Here is a 20,763-nt window from a genome sequence, read left to right as displayed (position 1 = left end):
AAACGACAATGAAGATTTCAGACCTAGTCCGCAAGAAGGGCATGGCGACGCCGGCCACGGTGGCGACCAGCAGCAGCGCCAGCTGCAGCAGCGTCAGCGCCACGTTGAGCAGCTTCACCAGCAGCAGCCGCGGCGGCAGCGCCGCGTGCGCGCCCGCGTCCACCCCCCCGCCCGCTCCACCCCCACCACCGCCTCCGCCCGCCATCCATTGTTCTAATTTGCTAATCTGTGGAACAATGTTATGGTACAGCGTGTTATGTTAGGATTATCACTTGACACGATTATTATGAACCTAGGATAAGCAGAAATGCTCACTTTAGTCTGACAGAGGTCCAGCGCCTCGTGGATGTCCCGCATCCGCTCCTCACTCTGATACTGGACCTTCTCCTCCACGTCCGTCAGCGCTTGTTTCAGATTTTCTACCTGGAACATAATCACGATTCTATCAATATTTCGTCTTCTATGGCTTATTATTTTTTGAATGCCACATTTTTAACTACAATTATTTTTTATTTTCTATTAATAAAATAAAAAAAATCTAATTTTAATGTTATTAATATGATATGATTTTTAACTACAATTATTTTTTTATTTTCTATTAATAAAAAAAATATCTAATTTTAATGTTATTCATATGAGTTCGTGTTTTTCTTCATGAATTCACAAACATCTCACAATCTCTTTTTCCTTTGAACTAATGGTTGAATTGGTTTCAAGGACTAGGAAAACGCTTGGATGAGAAGTGGAATTGGTTTTTGAAAGATTTTTTTACATTGTAATAACAACTTTTTTCTTATTCCCATTCGTATCAGAGAACGAAATCGGGAAAACATGAAGACGTAAAGAAAATTAAATGAACACTTACCTCGTTCTGATGCAACTCAGTGAGGTCGTTGATCTGCTCCTCCAGCCTCTCAGTCTTGAACCTTTCCTCTTGCAGTGCGTTTGATAGGAACGATACTTCTTGTGATAGGTTCTGGAAATTTAACATTAAAAGAAAATTTTATTAATTATATTTTTACAAAATATGATTTTTCACACAAACAAGCTTATATAGTCGGTAGAGATATCTTGTTGCATTTAGTGACAAATTAAGTAAAGTAAATTAAGTAAATTATTAAAGTGCAGTAATCGATGTCGGGTGGACCATTACGTCATGCTTATCGCAATAAATCGTCATTCATATACGTTATATATGTAATTATAAAATAGCTTTGGTGTGAACAAGTGTTGTAATGTTGTAAAGTTGTAACAAATGTAATGATCCATACTTTGAGCGCGTCGAGGCGGTCGGCGAGGCGCTCGTAGTCGTCCTTGCGCTCGCGCAGCTCGTTGAGGATCGGCTTGATCGAGAACGACTCCGACAGGTTGTTGGACCCCGTCTGCGTCGGGTACCTGCGGTTGCGGTATGACAACACATTACTTTACAATACAATACATGTTCTGCTGCAACAACCCTATTAGATATTTTGAAATTATTTTCCTATGTCTATGCCTCTCAGTAGAGAATCACATTTTATCAATATTTTTTATTTCTTAGTAAAAAGGCCACAGTGGATTTTGGTGGCAACCCTGAAAACGTAATTAGATTTTACTTTATAATAACATTGTTTACTCAGTGTGGTATAATTTGTCAAGATCATTTTTTATTTCTCGCTAAGGAATAAAAGAAGTTGATAAAAATGCTATGGTGGCGCTGGTAGGCCATCAATTTAAATCAATGTTTATTACCATTTATTTCAGTTATCAAGAAAGTAAGAAAAGAAATGAGGGCGCTGACAGAGAACTTTGTTTTATAATATGTAATGATAGAAAGAAGCGGTGGTGGTGTAAATGGAAAAATGGTTAAGATGCCCGCCTGCGGATCGAAAGGTCCCAGGTTTGAATCCTACTCATGCCACATAAGTTTGTATACCAATCTGACTCATGTATAGTAGTTTTCATCGACCACCACTTGCTTCCAGTAAAGGAAAACATTGTGAGGAAACCTGCACACTTGTTGATGAACTTGTGTGTGAAATCTATTTCACACACAAGTTCATCAACTCAATCAACATCAACAAATCACTCCATTAATGATGCCAAGAAAGTCGTTACGTGTATTTAATTCCACGTAATGATGACGACCGTCAGCCATGAACAATACGACAATGAGGAAGATGTTACTCACGGCGCGCCCTCGCTGGTGACGGAGGAGGAGGGCGAGGCGTCGGAGGAGAACTTGGGCGCGGGCGAGGTGGCGGCGCGCGGCAGTGTGGAGCCCCGCGTCGCGCCTTCGCCGGGCTCCGACGCGCGCGACCCTTCCGACGACAGGTTCGCTGCACGTTGTAGCAAAACTCAATACCCATCAAAATACAAGTTATACGAGTACGTCCGAATATAGGAAATCTAGCTGCGCCCCGGGGCTTCGCTCCCGTGGGAATTTCGGCATAAAAAGTACCCTGTGTGTTATTCCAGATTTTTTCTACCCGTGTACCAAATTTCATAACAATCGATCCAGTAGATAATGTGTGAAAAAGTAACAAACAAAGTTACTTTCGTATTTATAATTTTAGTCGGGATGTTAATGACGGGTCTCAAGATTATAAATTAGGTTATTACATTACTTCCAAATGTTCGGACGTATTGAACACAAAATGAAGTTTAAATAAAAAATTTAAAAATTCATTTCGTTAAAAATTCATTTTCAATTCTTTATATATAGACAGACAGAAATGCAGAGAAATAAAATTCCCCAAGTAACACAGTAACAATAACATCCTATGATTAAAATGCGAAATAATTTAGAATTTTGATAAGTTTTATTACATAAGCGGAGTGATTGAATTAGTATTTTACAATTCAACAAACAGGCTACCAAATGGTTGTTTTAACAGAAATATACCAAGCACAAACATTAAAATTAAGTAGTTGACAGTGATATGACCATTGACTGAATTATTAAAATCAAATTATTCAGAAATTAGAAGTATAAGCACTTTTTCACGTCAAATTTCATCTCAAAAATTTTCCGACGACCACTGTTGAGAAGAAATGTCGAAAGAAACTCATTTAAACAGTGTCGGTTCCATACTATGTTTGTGATCGAGTGCTGATAGAAGAAAAATATATTTAAAACACGATTCCCCGTTTTCCATTTGCGTTCAGAAAATGCATATAACTGACTCAGCGTTTTTGTCTTATTATATTACTCATACGAAGGTCACAATGCATTGTTATGTGAAGTGGGACAAGAAATAGTGCTTTTAGCTTCAAATTAACAAGTCAGTTAGTCTGTAACAACTCTGTCTGTAGCATGTTGAATGCCAATTAATTAAATGATAAGGTTAAATCCGCCAATAATTACTTTAGCAATAAAGCTTGTCACATGTTAATAATAAAATGCAGTTATGAACCGAGTCATATTTATATGACTGTTTAAAATCTGTGAATACATAACTCATGCCTTGAAATAAATAATTTAACATATTCTTTGACCACAGAACTAAGATTTAGAAATAATGTGGATTATATTTTTGGTATTCATGAATCATGTAAAATATGCAAAATTGTATTTTTTTAACCAGGGACTATCAATACACAGCCACCACCGCGTAAATTTTACAACAAACTTATTTCACATCATTAGCATGCAATTTCATAAATTCCTATGGGACAGATGGTCGAACGCAACCACATAACGTTAAAATATTTTTTTGAAAGCATGAGTGTGAACACAGCAATATTTACCTCTCAGTTCCGCATGTGGAGGGGCTAGCGTGCAAGAAGGAGACGGCATGATAAGCACACACAGTTCACATGTTGCGAGACGTAACAATTGCAAATTCAGCTAAGCTTGGCTAAACGAGCTACGATATTTACTGAAACTTTTCTCGTGTCAGATGTCTTTAGTCGACTAGAATTAAATTTGACAACGGCGTTAGTAGCAACATGTTCTATAGAATGAAACTTTTTAAATTACCAAAAGTGGTAATTTACTACTACTTTTAATTATTTAAGAAAGATAATATGTCATGATGTAAAATTTTCATATTAAAAATACTTTTCAAACAATATTTGTGTAAGAAACGACAGAACAATAACAGCTAAGAAGAGTCAACAACAAGCTAAACACGACTTCGATTTTAAATTAGCGTTAGATCCACAACTCGCTTTGAAGCGACTTAGCAAATGAACAAGTTTAATAATGATAAGCATGAAGTATTTACAAGCGAGTATTATAATAATCTTATCAAAATAATGTACCATACCATCACGATTTAATTATTTTCAATTTGACTAGAGCGCTTGTAGGGTTTGGTGAATAAAAATAAAATTACTAAATATTTGGAATTCAACAAAAAAAAGGCTAAAAATTAATTATATACATACATATAAATACATAATTACTAAACTACACCATCAAATTCAAAAGGGGAACATATGATAAGAAAACTATTATCGATAGTCAAAAACTGTGAAATATATATATATTATTACATCTGCACTTGCATATTTTGTGCTTTTTCCTGCACCGTCCGAACAACATTTCACTCAAACAAACACTAAACTAATCATGTACTAATGTGGCTGGGCCGCGAGTAGGTCTATTCTATTTCTCAGATAACAAACACAGATTTTATCTCGTTTATTTATATCGGTACGCTTTGTTGATGGGACATAGCGACATTGTGAAAACTTTGTTAATAATAATAGGTAGAAAACTTTCTACAATTATCTAATATGTATTAGAATAATCTATATAAGTTTATATTATTAGTTAGACAAAAGCCAATATGTTTTTGCCAAGAAAAACCTACATTTACTCCAGAACACTAAAATAAGTCAATCGAATTTATAAAGCCGCACTAAGCTGTACTTTACAACGGTGTCAAAAAAACGATTTATGTCTGTAATCGATAAAATAAAAGACAATATCCAGAGTATTAAAACAGAAAAGTAATAATAAAATTTTGCGGTTTCCTATGTTTCAAAATTGAGTAATTTTGTTACCTAATATAATAACTAATCCTATAAATAGAATAACCCTAGCTCGTGTGACGCATCGCGCAGTGACATTGAGTGACGTTATCGCACTATCAGCCGGGGATCGAGGCTCGCGATCCACCTTATGTGTCACTTTTGAGACCATTTCAGATTAGTGATTGAAATATTGTCCTCAGTCTAGGAAGACTGAACTGATTTTGTATGCATTAGTAATGTATGATCTATTTTTAAGTTTAAATAAGACATTAATATATATGTATTTATTTATCAATCTCATTGATTCTTGAGATTTGGACGAATTCATTTTAGTAGTTGTACATTTTCCATTTTATTTTTGTGTGCAAAGGGGAGAACTAGCACATAACGGGTTATTAAGCAGTGGGAAAACCAGTCAGAAATTTTCCTAGTGTTTCAAAGCCCTATGTATTTATTCAGAAATTAGACCTTCAGATACTTTTTTGCGCCAAAGTTTAAATTATATAGTGTCAAAGATACAAACTACCAGCATTTCGTAATGAGCATTACTGAGAAGTATTACGATGGTGCTTATATTCAATCGATAAATGCCTGACATTGAGAATGATTACTATTACTACGTATGAGTGTGACTCATTGATCTAGTGTATATACATATATAATATTGTATAAGAATGTATGATAACAGGCATATATACCTGTTATCTATGAAGGATATTAATGATTAATCTAGTGTTTGCATTGTAGAAGTATGTACCAATATACAATGTTATCATTATAGATGAAAGGGGAATAGTTTATGGAGCTACCGACATACTTACAAGGCCCCGTGTTTTCTGGAGACAAATACAATACATACATAAATAAAATATATATCATAAAAACTGTGTAACGTTTAATATATTGCATAGATTCGATATTTGTGTAATACTTTTTAAATACAAATAAAATATTAGAATAATTACATTACCTAATCAAAAATAAATATCTGTTGATTATTGAAATTAGTTTGGCACATGCGCGATACTGATCAAAATTGGTGACTTTCAAAAGTTAATCAGAAAAGCCATTTATATCAACAGTAGCGACACCCACACCGAACCAGATTTGTTCCTGTAAAGGTGCATTTACACCAAGCGAGCGAATGCTCTATCGCTGATATGATAATATCAGCTGATGTAACACTGTTATATCAGCAATATAACAGTGATAGAATGAGCATTCGCTCTCTTGGTTCCCGCTCAATTTCAAATGTTTTTCATCTTATTATTTTCAAAAATGATAAGGCCAGCCATTCGTTTGACAGCCAATCTAAATCAGCCTTATTCCGACTAAGATATGTTAGTGCCTGGCCCGATTGCTCCGTCGTCCTCCATTGCGTTGACATCCGTTGACTCCGTTGACGGATGAAAACAGAACAATGTAAACATGACGACGTACTCTTCAATGTCAAAATCGTAGTCGGCCCTCACAATACAATGCCGAGTGGAATGTCAAAACTTATGTAAAACAACGAAGCCGCAACGCATTGTCGTCGCAACGGAGCAATGGGGCAGCGACCTTTTCCTAACCTTGTACCCCCAAGTTAACTCTAATAAAGTAGTAATGATATCAACCGACCGGCTAGCTGCGAGATGTTGTCAGCTGATCCGAATCTGTTGGAGCGAGAGAAGAGATGCGCGAACTCCCTCGGCGCCGCCATGACGCTGCCGCCCAGCCCCGTGATGCCGTCGCGTATATTGCCGCCCACATTCCTACAACACAACATATCTATTATGTTTGACACATCTTGAGGCACCTAAGAACTGAAAATCCAGAGCTTATTCAGACACAATGTCATACTTTAATTCTGTTATTCATAAAAAAATATATTATAAGCTAAAGTACGTTTTGTCTCTTTCAGTCAATGTCAAGTACTATTAAGTGTGATAGTGACAAAATATCATCATCCCATTGCTGGGGCAATGGCTTTCCTTATGGAAAGAGTATGAGTAATGACCCAACACGCGGGTCCATTGCGGATTCGCGGGTTATAACGACTGCAAATACAACTGTGCTTTCAGAAGCACGGAGGAGCTCAGGATAATACATTTTTGGTCACCCATCCAATGACCGACCATTGTGAGAGTGACTTAACCTCCAATATCGCACAGTCTGTGAACACCTGCTACACCAGGGTTCACGCGTTGTCTAGGATATTAAGCCAAAAAAACAAATTTTTAGTCTGCATACTATTGCATTTGTTTTAATTTAAATATTTTATTTTATTGTGTTTTGTATTTACTATAATAGTCATGTAACAGCAAGATAATAACATAAATTTTAATTTTAAGTAACAAAAAGTGCGTATTGTTTGCCCAAAATGGTAAGAATTTGATTTCGGAACGCAACTCTTGAAACGAGATAAAATATATCGACATCGTATAGCCTTATCTCTTTCTTACATTTGGCTACTGTCACTGGGGTTACGATTCAAATACGACATTGTTAAGATTAGTTGGTGGTACCAAATAACGCGATTCATTTTAGGTTCTTAAACTGAACCTAAAACTGCCCTACAATTAAATCGTTTTGCATAATAGTTGATGGTAGGCCCCCAGTACTTTGTAATTTTGGCCATATCGATTTGTTTTTAAGCAGTAATGCAAAAGTCAATTTATTCAGGAATTAGACAATATTTATATTATATAGTAATTTCTCAATTTCTCAAAAAGCTGCAAACTACATTATGATATACTCACTTGAGCCCCTGTCCCATATCCCTGAGGACCTGGCTCGGCTGCCGGTGTCCCGCTTGTCCGCTAGTGCCGTGTTGCTGTGACAAATACAATACTACATTGGCTATCCAGAAAGCAAACACATTTTGAAGATAATAAAATAGTAGATTAAACGAAATGGATGTTTATTTTTTCTTTTATCTATTAACTCCCTATTTACCTGCCAGTTGTTGATCCTCTTGTTGTACCCCTCGAGTTTCTTCTGCAACTGCGCGATGCATAGAGCAGACTTTTGATTTTTTTTCTCGAACACTGCTTTGATACGTTGCAACTGTTGTTTATCTGCATTCGCGGCTAGGTTCAGGTATTCGTTCACGTTGTCTAGAATCATCGAATATATCATATCAGAAATGGGATTTATGCATTTTTTTGTGTCGTCGAATGCTTTGAGGAACTTCCACGACGTACGCTACGGCTGTAAACATTTATGTAAGCCAAAAAAACCCCAAAATCATTTTTGAATGTAAATATTTACTGAAAAAAAAAATGTTTATAGGGTTTTGTTTCCCAAAAGCTTCTGTAGCTTACAAAATGCGAAATCAAATTATGGTTTTCGTAAAAAATGAACCTTTAAAATTTGCCTCTGATTTTATGACCGGCCTTTCAAATTTGGTAATGCGATCGTGGACTATAAGATTTCAAGACTATCCTTTAGTCGCCATGTACAACAAAAGTGACAAATTTACCATCGCGTATGGTCTGCTCGAGCCGGATCAGGTCCTTGGTGCGCTCGATCTTGGTGTTGAGATGCGCTATGGCCGCCAGAGCCTTGGATGACGTAACGTTCCCGCCATCGCTCTCGTCTAAAAATTAAACTCCATTTAAGCCGCATGATGACGGAAAGAAGAGCTAAAAGAATAACTTCTTGTTTGTTGTAAAATTTGGTAAACGGGTAGAATATAACATTGAATAACATATAGAGTACATATACGAATCAATTATAAAGCGCTATTATGAAACTGATAATATATTTTAATATATACGTGATATTCTGTTTTAACCACAGAATGTTTAAATAACGAATTATATAGATATATTATATGGTTTTCCTTATTTATGTCTATTTACATAAACTTAGAAGGTATTACGAATTAAATTCATTACGATATCCAATATTTAACAGTTGAATTATGTATAAATCAATAATAGTCTTTTTATTCTCATTTCGCAGTTACGTATTAGAATTTAGAAAATTCGATTCCTAACGACATCCGGCCGCTGCCTGACGTCATCCCTCTTTGGGAATGTTATTGTAGCCTATCGTGATAGGACTAATAGTCTGCCAAGGCTATGTGTCCCTTGCGACATCCACCACGCTTCGATTATATACAACTAGCTGCGCCCCGATGCTTCGTTCTCATGGGAATTTCGGGATAAAAAATACCCTATGTGGTAATATATACAGGTAAAATTCTACCCCTGTACTAAATTTCATAACAATTCATCCTGTAAATTTTGCGCAAAAAAGTAACAAACATTCTCAAACATTTTCGCATTTATAATATTAGTAGGATAGTAGTAAGACTAGCTATTCCAAAGCCTCTGGACGCAGATAATAAACTAGAAATAGTCATGACAGATTCCTTTAAACAGCTTGAACAAAATCTGACATAGGTGTTAGCAATAACACATTCGACAGAAGAACAAGAAATATATACCAAAATAGCCCTGTAGAAGGCTCCGTGGAAATCTTACGTAGTCGGATCCTGTACTTTTCCTCCTATCAATTTCGCTTATAGTGTGCAATCGCCTTCTTAAAACATCACTATATGATACGTCACTCATTTCACTATTCACTTTATTAAAATTAATATAATCATATAAACTATACATATACAGTGCAGCGTTTACGACAGACTGTACAATACTGCATAAAGATATATATTTCACAAATTTTAAATACGATTTTTCCCTATGAATGTTGGTCGTCTAACTGCAGGATAATTTGTGAAAAAACACTAGTACATGTTAATTTTAAATAGGTACATACATACATACTTTTATCTTATTTGTGATAAGCACATTTCAAATAATAGAAATATATACCTTTTTGTACTGTGATAATATGTTTGTATACTTATTATAGGATCATGTTGTCGTGTCGGTCTGTCCTTTTACACTGTTATGGTAATATTTTTAAATCTATTGGTTGGTGCTATGGATGGTTGTGATGTTAGGCAAATTAGTAAACAAAAAAAGGTTATTTTACCTTGATTTGAATAGTCACCGTCTTGTCCTGAAAATATAAATAAATAATGAAACATTATTGACGTTGTTTTGATGCAAAATGCAGTGCATGTTGTATTTAATATTAATTATCACTAGTTGTTGTTTCTGAGTCACTCCGGAGAGTAACTACATTATGCCGCGGACAACATCCGCGTAAAAATTACCTCAATCGAATGCTCAGTTTTTTCGCAAAAGAAAGACAAATTTGGTTGAATTATTATCATTAATTAATTTAATATTCTTATATCCTTGCTATGTGGCCGCGAAGCCCGGGAAAAGATTTATCAAATTATTGATGATGATTAAAATTTTAAGTTTTGGCTGTGATTTCACGACCGGCCGCCTGCCTAACGTCAACCCTCTGAGAATTGAACATTCTTACATTATTTTATCATTAAAAATACCCTTTCTCATTTATTAGTTAGAAGTTTATGTATGTATATGTATACCTCTGTAAGCTGGAGAGCCATATTCATCTGCAGAAGATAAGGTGTAGGACACATTGGGACTGTAGACAGGGCCCGAGTACTCGCCGGGGGCGATCAGTATCTTCTTCTGTGGCGAGTCTTCCAGACTGAAACACAATACTTATATTTATTACAAGCCAATTACGTAAATATATATTGTTTGAGTGGTTGCCAATAGCTTGGGCCGTGGCCCAAGAAAAGAGATCTGTGGAAGACAAAAGGGGAGGTCTTTACCCAGCAGTGGGACACAACAGGCTACAAAAATTGTTTTGTAGCCTGTTGTGTTAATAATTAAATATTGGCTTTACTTAAATAATGTGTCAGTGGTTTGGAAAATTAAAGTATAAACATAGAAGAATGAACTCTCCATACAACTAAAGGGGTTTGAAGATTTTACTATGGAGCGTGGCATACCTACTGCCGCCATTTTGATTTTTTTTCAAAATCGCGGCCAGCCATGAAATTTTTATAAATCGATAGCTGACATTAATGCCAACAAAAAATATTAATTCAATGACCTTCATAAAGTGTCAGGTTTCCGAGAAAATAACCGTCAAAGTTGATCACGTGATTTTTTTTTTAATAGCGACTATAATCCCATCTATTTGGTATAACAATGTGTAAACATACACAAAATATTCTAATAGGTATAGATAATATTAATAATAAAACATAGATAACTATGCCTCATGATATTTCTACATGTTGCGGCTACTATGTACTTAATAAGAATATTTCATACTACGACAAAAAAGTCAATGGTGACGAACTGTTCATTAGGTATTGTTTTAGGTGTTATATATAACAAGAAAAAAGATTATTGTATTATTCTAATGTGCAAGCGACACGGAAGGGGGGGGGCACCTTTATACCCCCGACCGCTGCACTTCTGTTTGCTACCTGTGTTCTTTCTATGCGGGAGTAAACGCCTCTCTGTGCGAGTTATTCGTTATTTAGTATTTGTATTGATGTTATGAATGTGATTTTTGTGTTTGTAGTCTCAAAAGTGTTTAAATTGTGTATACTAAAAGCATGATGCCTTAAAATGTTTATCAGGCAATAAAAATACTGTTCCTAAACTGTACTTTTAATTTTTTCCCCTTTTGTGCCAATGTAAAAAGAAATCCAGGTTTATATAACTATTTTCGCAAAGAGAAATTGTAGTAGGTAACCATAAAACTATGCCACAATATAAATGTAAAGAGAATTTTTAATTTTATGATTATTCCTATAAGAGGTACCTATTACTTTTATTTACCCTATAATGTCAAATGTCATATTAAATCAAATGACGATACTGCACTCACACATAGATGGTCACAAAATATGTTATTAAGTTGAAAAATATATCCAGATACAATGCAACATACATATTTGTTCTAAAAGTTATTTTTTTAACATCTTGATTCATGAGAACACATACCCTTGCTTATAATTATGGATGTCACGTGATCAACTTTGACGGTTATTATCTCAGAAACCTGACACTTTACGAGGGTCATTGTTTTAATATTTTTTGTTGGTATTAATGTCAGCTATCGATTTATATACGTTTCATGGCTGGCCGCGATTTTGAAAAAAAAAACAAAATGGCGGCAGTAGGTATGCCACAAATCTTCAAACCCTTTTGAACACACTTTGTGTTCAAATTTAGTCGTATGAAGAAGTGATGAGATGAAGAATTGACTGCTCCACAACACAGTGGTGTGCCAGCGAAACAACGTATTATATAAAAAAGACTAAGTTAATGTTTTCTTTTAATTTTGGAAGACCGGCATGAATCGTTAAAGACAAACAAAGAAACGTGGTAATCCTACCGACTGCGCCATTATATTTTGATAATAAATACCACAGAGTTGAACAGATATACGTTGACTGCAGCCCTTGTGTAGAACAGGACAACGCCAGGGGTGATTTTAAATTGGAGTGAAACTTGACATGGTGGGTCGGTCTCAGCCATGAGGAAAATGAATATAATGCTCATGGGTGCAGCGCCACTCACTCTCTAGTGCTGTTGCCGGTGGTGTTGGCGGAGAGCGGGCTGTTGCCCAGGTCCCTGGAGTGAGACTTGACATGGTGCGTCACGCGGTCGCCGTGCCGGGAAGACGAACTCGATGATGGCTCCTGCTAATATAAAATGTCATATATTAATTACGTAGTAAATTATATCTTGAACAAAACCAGTTTCAAGGTTTCCTAACTCAGGTCTCAGGTCATGTCTACCAATACTTGGCCATATTGGACAGAATGAGACTGAAAAGCTCAGACACGAGAAAGATAATGATGTGTGACGACACGTGACCTCATTAATATCCTATGTGCCATTATAACATTTCTCGTCTAGATAGCATCTCCGTCACACACTACAAGAGAGAGAGAGAGAGAGAACTCTCTTATACAAAAGTAGAATAATTAATAGTTACAATAGTTTTTAATACATTCCTGAATCACCTTGACTAGTGACATAGCTAGGGTGACGTAAGTTAGATAGGTTAGTTTTAATAAAAACGTTTAAAATAGAGTTAGTTCTGCGTGACGATACGTTTCTTTCAAGCATATAATTTGCCAACGGATAGAAGTTGCTTAAAAAAATAATACTCTTGGCTCGATGCCCACCAAAGTGTGGCGTCTTCAATCTTACTTATTAAAACATGTTTGACTCCGTTTTGTCAACGTAGGATAGGATTTAAAAACACGAACTTATTTTTTGACTGATTTTGACCTAAAAACCAAAAGGACAATAATCACGTTAATTTGCGTTTATCAGACAGCCGATTTATATTTTTGTAAGTTGGTAAATAAATGAGTTAAAGTCTAATTGCCAGACATTGTTTTGTCTATAAATAAATGGGATGTAGAAGATAATCTTTATCGTTCACTCACGTCGGAACAAGTGCACGTGTCGCGAGCCAAGATATTGAGCCAATAAATCGCAGATGTTTTCAAATTGTTTCTGATACTGGATGATTAGTGATGTGACTGCAATATTGAGACCTCTCGAGAAAAAAATCTAAAAAAAAAATATCTCGTCCCATCATTACTGTTGATAGTGAAAGCACACTATTTGGACACACAGACAAAATATTTCTCAAAAACCCTAAGTGTAATAAATACATTCAATTGTTATCAGTATTGTCCTAACTGTCAACTTAAATATTAAAATTTGTAAAAATATTGTTATAAGATATTTAAACTTAAAAAAAAAGTAATTTTATGCTAACGTCAATATTACTCAGTCGATAGATTCATCCTTCCGTGTCTACAATCTACAAATATCAATATTTACAAAGGGCTACATCCTTAAGAATGTTCCTCTAAACTCTAAACTAACAAGGCCAATATTTACTCCCAACTACTGCTCGATATAATTATATAGATGCTACGGTATTCGCCTTTGAGATTTTGTGATAAAAAATATTTTTTACCATTGTCTCGCTATTAAATATTCTGTAGTATTTGCCCTTTATCATCACAAACTTCCTTTTGCCCTTCATTATCATACACATCGCATATCGTCTAATATTTTGAAATGTGAAATTTTCGATGCGATTGAGGATACATTTCGCAAAATATATTTGACGAATTCCAATGAAATTTGGTACACGGGTTGAATATATCCTGATATAGAACTTTCTTTCCGAAATTCTAAGGAAAGTCTTGGCGCGCCAGTGTACCTATATTGGTCATTTAAAAAATACACAAACAAATATGTCCTTCGATTCACGTTTATTCCACTTATCAAAACAACGTTTGTAAATCCAGCGATTTTAGAGATAAGCCAAGCATCAAACACTGTAAAATAAACACGACTTCCAGTACATATGTACTGTGAAATGTTCCTGGGTAAGCGGTTTGAATTTGAACTTTGCCATAGAATCGAAGAAATTACGTAGTATAAATAGAATGGTAATTTGAATGTACTCCCGAACGACAATTATATACTATTACTACACATTGCAGACGAAATATCCTTCGAATATGGCTATGACATGGTCCATGACAAAACGTTTAATCAATAGGTCACATAATAAACTTAAATTTGTAAACATCAACCCAATCTGAGCTGGATATTGTATTTTAATCCCTATACCATGAGGGTTTGAACTTGTTTGCACCTAGTACTTTAGTTTGTGATTCACCATTCCCAAACTTTAGCAGATGATGCAACCGTAATAAAAGAGATTTCATTGATCCTCAGTACCTTATCAAGGTTGAGGCGCCTAATACAATAAAACCAGTGTTTTAAAGGTTCCGTAATTTGACCCTGAATGATCATCAAACTTCAAAATAACTTCAAAAATGAGTGTGATTCCTTGAATTTGTTATCGAAATTTCATCGATAGCAAATACATGACTTTTAGTATTATTATCTATACAAAATAAACAGGAACCATTTTATACTCTTCGTTTTTTATAAATACATCTGTATATAGTACAAATAACACTAAAACGTGGACAAACATCCATTTGGGTCGACCTCGAGACCGCTATTAGACCCTTCAAAATACGAATGATATCATTCCAAGAGGGCTTATCTCTATTCTCTACACATCTTCCTGGATAGGTAGACTAGACCCAAATAACATCGGACGAAATATTTGGATTGATTTGATAATGTACTAGTATTTATGCTTAGTCATTTACGTTCATGTACCAGTTTAGATTTAGGTATATTATACAGACTGCCCTATGACTATGAGTCATAGACAATAATCTTCATTCATTCTTCATCATATCATATACGTTAAGGTTACGTACCTACGATTAAGGTTTTCATAGTCACATATATGATAAGACTTTGGTCCGATTAAAAACTAACACTTAACAATGAAAATAATCTTTTTTTCTGGTTTTAATTAACTCAAAGTAAATACAAACCACTTTGATTTACCATTCGTTCAAGATGTGCGCGGTTTAATCATTTTTACGGGCAATATACTACGCATTCGAATATTTATCAAACATACGGAATTGAAAATCGGACAACGCCCTGAATAAAAGCGTAGTTCTTTATTATAATGTGGTAAAAATCACTACGTAATAGGCGTGTATTAACTAGAAATATTTAATTGGATAGGTGTGTCAGGTTAAGTAACCCCGAAAAGAGTAAATACGGGAGAGAATATTTAGGAGTATCCTCCCGTAACTCTTTTGGGACATAGTGTTAGCAGCTGATAGGTAGGTATCAATAGTATTAAAAAAGAGTCGACGTCAGGCAGCTCGTAAAATCATAGCTGAATCTTCCAAATTGTTAATAAGGCTTCTATTTGAAACTGACCCCGGCCTTCGCGACTTCGCCCCGGATGTAACCGGTAACGGTAGGTAAAGATCATCTGGCGGCAGACATATTGATACTCACGCTGACATGGTGCGCCTGCGACTGCACGCGGGACCTGATGACGTCATCAGTGAGCACGGCGGGGTCCCGCGAGACATCGGTCGCGGACGGCGACTGGCTGCGGCTGGACCCTTTGCTGTGCGCGTGCGCCACTTGCAGGCTGTCCATCCTAACTAGCTGGTGCGGGACATAACAGAGCGATTCATAATATCGCTATGGGAGCTCTCGAGTCATCCATTCCGGATTTGTTCTGAAAAAAAAGTGTTATGAGATTATTTGCAAACAATAATACACAAACGCATATATGAAAAATTACCAGTTTTTATGTTAGATTTTCATTGCTATTGTATTTAATTTTTGTATTTGTTATGTAGGTATTTTAATTTTAATCACATGGACCCTTCATGGACCTTGAATTGAGTGGTTGTTAAAAGTAATGGCGCTGAATGTTTAGAGTAATGGATTTAAGTGGAAGAATTGTAAAATGGATGTTTAAGATTGTATAATATTACCCAGTCTATTTAAAAAGGCCAACACATTATCACAGGAAGGCAGAGGTTCAAAGGTCTTACATATCAATTGAATTGCTAAGATTTGATGTTGCCTCCTATTACTCTGATAAATTACATCAAGACTATAAATTCTTATTGGACGTGTAAGCATTAGGTCAATGTACTGATAGATAATTAGGTTAACAAATCTAAAGTTATTATGACTTGCGTCGTCGGTATTTTTCAAAGAGAAACTAATTATATGGATCATTGATAATAGTATTTCATTTTTGTTGATCTATGTTAGAAATACTCAAGTTAATAATAAATACGATACAGCTGACAACAAGGTGCCAGAAGAGTACAATGACTATGTACTAACAGAGTGAGTACTACTTATTTCGGATTATAAATAAATAAAAACTAACTTCTTTCTTCTTTTTTGTTGATCTATGATCTAAAGATACCTCATATATCTGTATGCCTAGAAAAACATTAAGATTTGATTGGCAATTCCAACGCAACTTCTTCATAGATTCCTCATGTCATGGGTCGTGGTCATTGCGTGGTATTAAACACACACAAACAACATTTATTTATTTATTTCACACACAAGTTAATAATAATCAACCAGTGTGCAGGTTTCCTTACGATGTTTTCTTTGGTCGATGAAAACTACTATACATGAGTCAGATTGGTATACAAACTCATGTGGCACGAGTAGGATTCGAACCTGGGACTTTTTGATCCAAAGACCTTGACCATTACACTACCACTGCAACGCAACTAACAAAGCTTAAACATTGCAAATTATCATTTTTATTGGTTAATATCCACAGCCAAATTGTTAGCGAGCGTTTACGGCATTAGCCGGAGCAATCTTCCGATCTGGGTTAATGTGGGGTTTCCAGATTTTATCTCATGACGGCGAAAGGGTAAGTTAAGTATTACACAAATTTGCAAAATGGTAAAAAAAGAAATGATTCAATGGTTCTGTCTGTAGGCCTACCATCTACTTTTACGGAACGATTCCAATGCAGCGCAGTTCTATTGAGAAACTAAAATAACGTATTAAAAATTAAGATGTCGTCCAATATTCGCGTGATGTTTTATTATAAGGGTTGGTTAAATAGGCTTGGTTACGGGCACTCCTCTCTGATCTGAGTGTTTTCCCGGTTTCTTCCTCAGTCGCTGAGCGTCGGAGCCCAGGGTCCGCGTTACTACTTCTTAGTCGCCGCTAATTTTGGGTAACTTCTAAGGTAAAAATGAATTAATACCAATGAATAAATAGTTACATAAATAAAAGATTATTATATTCATGCTATACAGATTCAAGATACCTATAGTTTCCACCATAATTTAACCCACTTTGTTTCATCTGACCCTTAGCATGTAAACTTAGGTCAAACATTCAGATAACCCGACCAAGTTGCGTAATCGGTCCAATCTTCCCCGGTTCACCACATCCAGACAACTCTCGTCGGGACGGGTTATCAATAAATGGAAGTAAGGCTGTGACTCAGCTCTGTTTGGTCCCAATTTCCTGTGCACGTTATAATTTAAACTTATAATTACTAATATGTAACGATTGATGGATTATTGATCGTAAATTGCATTGTTTATTTGGAACAATGCATTTCTGATACTGCATGTCAAATTGACAATTGTAATACAAATGTTAATTAAAATTTTATTAGTATAGTAGACCAAGTTTTAACGAATTTCTGCTGTTGAATTTCGGAATAATGATTTTAGATTTGCACTTAGCATTGGATACGAAATATATAAAGTTATTAGCATAAAAAAAAAACTTAAAAAAAGGTTTCTTCGCGTCCTGAATAATAAAAATCATTATAATAATTCTGTCTAAATGCAAAGTAATTAACGAATCGGATTTAGCTTCCTTAGACGTAATGACAATAATGAAATGATGATGATTTACTCTTAACGAAATCCAGTGCAGAGCCTAATTACTAGAAGTCAATTTGATTAAATATTTTTTATTATACTCACGATTACAATGAATTCCACTGTTCTTTCATGCGTGCCATCCAACATGCATACACGTGATAAAGTCGCCTTGATTACTTTTTAACCGACTTAAAAAAAGCGCATAGGGAGGGTTCTCAATTCCTCGCGATATTTCATCTTCATAACAGTCGTGAAATAACCAATATACGATTATTTCGTAACAATGGTGGTTTTTAACAGACATTCTAATGATATATAACAGTTACCGTTGTTGATTAGTTCATCGTACGCGCGAACTACTAAGTTGTAATAACGCTAATTTAATTTTAAAGCCCTAATGTGTCCAAATGAGCGTGATAATAATAGCATTTTAGATAATGCGGAAAAATACATTTGATGATCACATAGACAGCATGGTTTGAGTTTCAATAACAATAACAACCAAATAAATTGACTGTAATTTGTCTGTATGGTTTAATACACGCGCCAGAGTATCTATACAGTATTATGATTATTTAACATATTATTGAAATTTTTGATTTTATTTATTTAATTTATGATTTCATTGAAAAATGTCAATATTAACATGATATGGTAATAATGATTCATTATCGTTACAAATTATCCATATTTCAACCAAGACTATTTCCTGCACAAACCGCACAACCTTTATTTTTTAAAGTTTTACATCGAAAAGAAGAAATCTAAGAAAATTATTGTTATTCATAATTATATTATTAACCTAACAAAAAACTTAACTGGCTAGTCACGTACGTACAGTAACTTATTATACACTCAATTTGTATTTCAAATTTGTGATTTAAATCCTAATACGCAATGGGTAACGTGTATTGTACGTAACCACAGAAATTAGAAGACTAATTATAATTTCAAATTATCGTCACCTCACGACTATTTTGAACCTTGTACCTACATGAATGTAATGGTCGATAAAATAAAAGAATAGTATGTACTAAGTCACAATGTGTTAGCTAACTCATATGTCCCCCACCGTCACTTCACACATCTTGGACACTGCCATTGCAACACAAAATATGTTTTGTATTGCGTATATGCACCTTGTATATCTATTAGACAGAGATTATGTATGTAATGTTATAAGTTTTAATGAAATAATGGACTCTTTCTAAACTTATTTTAGTTAAAATAATAAATTTATTTTGGTTGGAAGACACGGAATCCCACCCTCCTAGTCGGGAAAAACTATAGAAAATTATTCACTGTAGGGGGCGGAAGGGAAATAAAAAGTAGAGAAATTCACTGATTTGATAATGTGTATTGTATGGCCTCGAGACATTATATATAAAAAATATCGATAAAAAAAGAAAATGATGTGTGTGTTATTATAGTAGTCATTAAAGTGTTATAAACGCCAACGTCATTAGAAAAAATAAGCAGGCATGTCTACAAGTTACTATTTGAGTACTTTTTATTTAACAGGGCTCTCAACAAAATCTCGATTTCAGTTCATCAAATATTTTAGAATATACTTAACTTTAAAAATGTTTTTACTAAATTAACAAAGATGTCACATGTATGCGTCACACGCTGCTTTTACAACAAGACCCGAGGTGAAAGGAAAGCATCTTTATATACGAGATACGAGTAAATGCACGAAGTCGGCACAACGAACTAAATCAATGTGCAAAAATAACTGTACTTGTGAGCACTTGCGTATGATTCGCTAATAACTGTTAATACTCTGTTGCCATTATGCTTTCTTGGGATGTGATGTACGATGACGCATAATTGAAGGATACAAAGACAGGATACAACTGTCTTGAAAAAGTGTCCGTAATGGCCTATTTCAATGTTCAAGTACTTAGTAGACTAACTCTGTATGTTAATGGCTCTGTCTATCTCGTAAGGAATAAAGACATATTTTATCTGTATGTTACATTGGATTATTTTTGCACTAATATCAAGCCGAAATTATAGAAAGAAGTTTATTAATTTGTGTAAACACAATATATGTATTTCGTTTAGATTTCTGTTCTGTACTTCAGTTGGATGTCTTTGAAACCAGCTACAAAAGCAATTTCTACTGGCCAATTCATTCAATTTGGTTTGAAAACACTAGCTCGGTTTCACTAAAACCGAGAGTTTTTCACAGACTCTTTCTCTAAAATTCCATATTACAAATAAAATGCTGGATTTTTTAAATGCAAAGAAATGAATTGCCTAGAATCCCCAGAGGGATTGATCAATTAAGTGGATCTAGTGGACAAACTGTAATAGTCAAAGAACTGTAATTTTCAAAAGTAAATTTTACATTTCACTTACAGAAAATCGGTTACTTATGCATGTTACAATAGTCTATGATTAAAAGCATTGTCTGTCCGACAATAAAGTAACCCGCTCGATAATTTTATAAAATGGCAATGATCAAATGGCCATGCCATTTGGAAGAACCGAATACGCATCCAACCAATCATTTGCATACAGAGTTCGCGAACCAGATTACTGAAATGATTGGGTGTCACTGTCAATGGTCAATTTGGTGTTTA

General features: G+C 35.0%; 1 protein-coding gene across 9 annotated transcripts in view; it reads right to left on the bottom strand.

Annotated features, from left to right (window-relative positions):
• Positions 1-20,763, bottom strand: part of Dmtn (Dementin) — a 33,645-nt gene that overhangs the window by 4,884 nt on the left and 7,998 nt on the right. For 2 of the 9 annotated variants that reach the window (XM_053762808.2, XM_053762809.1), the window contains exons 2-16: positions 15,795-16,023; positions 12,438-12,562; positions 10,418-10,542; positions 9,949-9,975; positions 8,426-8,542; positions 7,900-8,060; positions 7,704-7,777; positions 6,583-6,716; positions 5,784-5,798; positions 3,730-3,753; positions 2,171-2,318; positions 1,272-1,395; positions 866-976; positions 316-423; positions 24-226 (exon numbers count right to left, since the gene is read on the bottom strand). In XM_053762808.2, coding sequence (XP_053618783.1) covers positions 24-226; positions 316-423; positions 866-976; positions 1,272-1,395; positions 2,171-2,318; positions 3,730-3,753; positions 5,784-5,798; positions 6,583-6,716; positions 7,704-7,777; positions 7,900-8,060; positions 8,426-8,542; positions 9,949-9,975; positions 10,418-10,542; positions 12,438-12,562; positions 15,795-15,941 — 1,643 coding nt within the window. In that variant the 5' untranslated portion in view covers positions 15,942-16,023. Of the gene's footprint in view, positions 1-23; positions 227-315; positions 424-865; positions 977-1,271; positions 1,396-2,170; positions 2,319-3,729; positions 3,754-5,783; positions 5,799-6,582; positions 6,717-7,703; positions 7,778-7,899; positions 8,061-8,425; positions 8,543-9,397; positions 9,612-9,948; positions 9,976-10,417; positions 10,543-12,437; positions 12,563-15,794; positions 16,024-20,763 lie in introns of those variants that run through there. The other 7 variants (XM_053762811.1, XM_053762813.1, XM_053762815.1 and 4 more) reach the window with 7 other exon arrangements.

The sequence above is a fragment of the Plodia interpunctella genome, chromosome 23 (assembly GCF_027563975.2).
Source record: "Plodia interpunctella isolate USDA-ARS_2022_Savannah chromosome 23, ilPloInte3.2, whole genome shotgun sequence".
In the NCBI taxonomy this organism is placed as follows: domain Eukaryota; kingdom Metazoa; phylum Arthropoda; class Insecta; order Lepidoptera; family Pyralidae; genus Plodia; species Plodia interpunctella.
The sequence above is the reverse complement of the archived record's forward strand: the minus strand, read 5'-3'. Positions and strand labels throughout refer to the sequence as shown.